The 4,641-nt window shown below is 32.5% G+C and overlaps 1 protein-coding gene across 1 annotated transcript; it reads left to right on the forward strand.

Moving 5' to 3' along the window:
• The first annotated feature begins 1,222 nt into the window (after window positions 1–1,222).
• Window positions 1,223–3,572, forward strand: LOC110818620 (protein NRT1/ PTR FAMILY 1.1-like). Its single transcript, XM_022047551.2, is given in 6 exon segments — window positions 1,223–1,330; window positions 1,489–1,607; window positions 1,686–1,903; window positions 1,972–2,528; window positions 2,659–3,005; window positions 3,008–3,572. Coding segments are annotated over 6 exon segments (1,791 nt in total). The 5' UTR covers window positions 1,223–1,262; the 3' UTR covers window positions 3,490–3,572.
• The last annotated feature ends 1,069 nt before the right edge of the window (window positions 3,573–4,641 follow it).

The following is a 4,641-nucleotide window of genomic DNA, read 5'->3' on the forward strand; positions in this document are numbered from 1 at the left end:
CAATCAATCCTCTCTAATTTGCTCAACTTGTTTATTATTTTAGACATATGTATTGTTAGTTGCAAAGACATTTGATTTGCATGAACCATGAAGTTCATAGCAGATCAGGGGGTCGGTTCTATGTGTGAAGAATTTGATGGCAGATATTACTTCATTTGGGGTTAGGTAACAAGTTTAGGCACGATATAAACTTGGTTCCATTATGTGATACTCAATAGTGCTCTTCTGAGAGCATGTTAGCAAGATGGTGTGACGAAACAGTCAGCTTCTTTTATGATGGAGAGAATTCAAGTCGAGAAGAAGATTTGTTAATGTGGCGTGATTATAGGGATATCATATTTGACCATTGGGATATTTTATATTTATTTTGGAGGATTTGTATTTATCTTAAGGAAATATTTTGTATTTATCTTGAAAAATCATTTGATATATATTCTGAAGAGTTCTGTGAGAATAAAACTTTCGTAATCTCTCTATATAATTGTATATAATTCTATTAGTGATGTACTTTCTTTTTATCGTAGTAGAAAAATTTATTATTAGTTTTACTCATAAATATAGTCATACTGTTGAATTACGTTAAATCTTATAATTTTTTCTATTTTATTGTAATTGTGTATGGTTTAAAAATTAATTTCTCCGCTATATAATATATATATATATATGTACATGTACCAGGATCTCGTGGGCTTTTGGACAACCCTTCATGGGTTATCTTCTTTGGATCATGCATCCTCCACCATGATCAGAACCACATCAGTGCTTCCTACACTACACTAATCAAGAATTTTATGTCTAATTATGATTAATCGTACATATACTTTAATACGTTGAGCTATAAAATATCAATTAGTTTATTAGAAAGAAAGTAATTTGATAATGACTTAAGGACCACCGGAATTAAATAACCTACATATATCATGTATGGGCATTCCACCTCTGCTGGCTTTTATTCGTTTGGGGGGATTTAATTCAAAAGATTCCGTAGACCAAAAGTTCTGACTTTGAACACCACAGATCAATCATGTACCCTTTGGATTAACTAATTAAAAATAATATGATATTTGGAGACCTTCATATCAGTGAAATAATATATGTATAAATACATACACAAACATATATACCTATTCAGCTCGTAGTTAAAGTATAATAATTAATTAATTAATTATATTTATTTGAAATGTGAATGACGAATGAAAAACATGTGTTCAAAAGCTGCCATCCTATATTGCGTGGCCAGTGGCCGCTGCACCATAATCATCATGATTATGGCGTTGAATCATCTAGAGAGCAAGAGCGAGGAGGTTCCCTTCTTGTTGGCATCAAACAGGTATAATTAACTGATTCCAAAAAAAATATATAATTACCTAGTTATTTATCATGACAATAAGTATATGCATATAGTAATAATATAGTAGGAGAACCGCCTGGTTAGAATCTTAGATGTAAACTCAGCAAGCTGTAAGCATATATTTGTTCCTTTCCCAGTTTGTTTTCAGACCCATTGGTTTCCACTGAAATTATGGAGACTGATCCTACCAAGACCGATGATCAGCAATCTTCAAGCAAGAAGAAGGGTGGCCTCAGAACCATGCCCTTCATCATAGGTAATATATATATGTACACACACAAACATATATGCGAATAGTAACAGAATCTTATACATATATGGATGCTTGGTGCAGTAAATGAGACATTTGAGAAGGTGGCGAGCCTTGGGCTTCAGGCAAATATGATATTGTACCTGAAAAATGAATATCATTTGAGTAATGCAGCAGGGGCTAACGTGTTGTTTGTGTGGTCGGCTATTTCAAATTTAACGCCCATTCTTGGTGCCTTCCTTTCCGATTCTTATTTGGGCCGCTTTCCTGTCATCGCTCTCGCAAGTCTCCTTACTTTCATGGTATATCCACTCTTATCTCCCTCTCTCAGTTAATCACTTTTTATACTCAACAAAATTAATTGCTGCAGGGAATGAGTACATTGTTTCTAACAGCAGTTATTCCAGAAGCAAGGCCTCCTTACTGCGACTTCGGACTGCAGGAAATTTGCAAATCCGCAGTACCAGCGCAGCTTGCTCTTCTCTCTTTATCGTTTGGTCTGATAGCCTTCGGAGCTGGAGGTGTCAGACCCTGTTCTATGGCATTCGGAGCAGATCAACTCGACAAGCCTGCAAACCCCAACAACGCCAGAATCTTCCAGAGCTTCTTCAACTGGTACTTCGCTTCTCTTGGCGCCTCTGTAATGATTTCAGTCACTGTCATAGTTTACATCCAGGACAAAGCTGGTTGGGCTGTTGGATTTGGGGTCCCTGTTGTGCTCATGTTCTTGTCGGTCGCCATGTTCTTACTGGGTTCTTCACTATATGTCAAAGTGAAGCCTAACAGGAGTTTATTCACGGGATTTGTCCAGGTCATTTCCGCCGCCTGGAAGAACAGACACTTAGCTTTGCCTCCCACCATTTCTGATGGAATATGCTACTATCGGGGAGACTCCATTAATCTTCTAGTGCCATCAGACAAGCTCAGGTACAGAATTACTCAACTTCATAGCCATTATCGACCTCCTTTTTTTTGTCTCTACTCCACCAAATACATTCATTATTTTAGTAACACGTTTCAAAATCCACTTAATACAAGTTGTGATTATTTTTTTTAGGTTTCTAAACAAAGCTTGCATCATTAAGAACCCTGAAAAGGACTTGGACGCAGATGGGTTTGCTATCAATCAATGGAGTCTGTGTTCGATGAAACAAGTAGAGGAGTTAAAAGCACTAATCAAAGTTCTTCCTATTTGGTCAACTGGGATAATGATCGCCGCAACCATAAGTCAACACTCCTTTGCAGTTCTCCAAGCCACCACCATGGACAGGCACTTGGTTGCCGGCTTCAAGATTCCCGCTGGCTCCTTCTCTCTCTTTGCAACGATCACGTTAACGATCTGGTTAGCCATCTACGACAGGATCCTCGCCCCCTTCATATCAAAATTCACGAAAAGGCCGCGAGGACCAGCTTCAAACAACGCATGGGAATTGGCCTGCTCATCTCCTGTCTCAGCACTTCAACGGCCGCACTGGTGGAGAAGAACCGCCGTGCCGCCGCACTCAAACAAGGATTAGCAGACAATCCCCTAGGCCTTGTCAACATGTCGGCAATGTGGCTAGTGCCCCATATTTGTCTCATTGGGTTGGCAGAGGCTTTCAACGCAATTGGACAAGTGGAATTCTACTACTCTCAGTTTCCTAAAAGCATGTCAAGCATTGCAGTGACCCTTTTTTTAGTGAGTATGGCTATAGGCAAACTTGTGGGTAGCCTCATTGTTGGGGTTATAAATCATGTGACCCATAACCCTAGTTGGGTATCAAACAACCTTAATCAGGGTCACTATGACTATTATTATTGGGTCCTCACAGTTTTGTCTGGGATTAATTTCTTCTATTATTTAATATGTAGTTGGGCTTACGGGCCTTGCGAAGGTGAATATATTTAGGATAAAGACAAAGCCGCCTACCAACCGAAAGCCATAGTGGAGTCTAACGGAATAATTAGATGAATTGTATAATGATTTATTAATGTTAGGTATGGTTGGTACGAGAAAGATTCATTAATGTTCAAATTTAATTATGTTTGAATGATGGTCTATTAATGTCTGATAATGACAGCTGTTTTTATTTGATTTGACAATATAATATAATTATATATTTAAGTAAATTATCTATTTGAGAAAATTTTCTATTTATAATTATATACAATACTTACTTATATATAATAATAAAAAAACTAAAAAAATATGCTGTGTTAAATATAAAAATATATAAATATACTCAGTTAAATATATCTATATATAATATATATATAATTAAATATATATATATACAATTAAATATATTATATACATATATATAATTAAAATACTACATACATGTATCTTTATAATTAAAATATTAGAAATATGTATTTATATATAATTAAATAAATTATATACATGCATATATAATTAAAAATATAAATACATAAATTTAATTGAATATATAAATACATGTTTAAATATAATATATATATATATACTTAAATATATAAATATATAGAGATACAATAAAATTGATATAATTAAATAAATTATATGCATGTATATATAATTAAAAATATAAGTACATAAATTTAATTAAATATATAAATATATGTTTTATATAAAATATATATATAATTAAATATATAAACACATATATAAATTTATGTATATATATAATATAATATATATAATTAAATATATAAATATATATAGATACAATAAAATTGATATAATTAAATAAATTATATACATGTATATATAATTAAAACTATAAGTATATGAATTTAATTGAATATATAAATACATATTTATAATATATATATATATATATATATATACTTAAATATATAAACACATATACAATAAAATAAATAAATTGCATTGTCTGAAAATTTAAAAAAAAAATACATAGTTTCATAAATATAAGAGCTTTAAAAACACAACACTAGTTCAACTAATCAAAATATGAACATTTTATAATGTCATCATTCATTCCTAAATACAAATTAGTCTAACATAAATTAAAATACAAATTAGACCATCGTAATAAAATAAATAAGTAGTGGTGTT

This window comes from Carica papaya, chromosome 7, assembly GCF_054855325.1.
Source record: "Carica papaya isolate Zhongbai chromosome 7, ASM5485532v1, whole genome shotgun sequence".
Classification (NCBI taxonomy): domain Eukaryota; kingdom Viridiplantae; phylum Streptophyta; class Magnoliopsida; order Brassicales; family Caricaceae; genus Carica; species Carica papaya.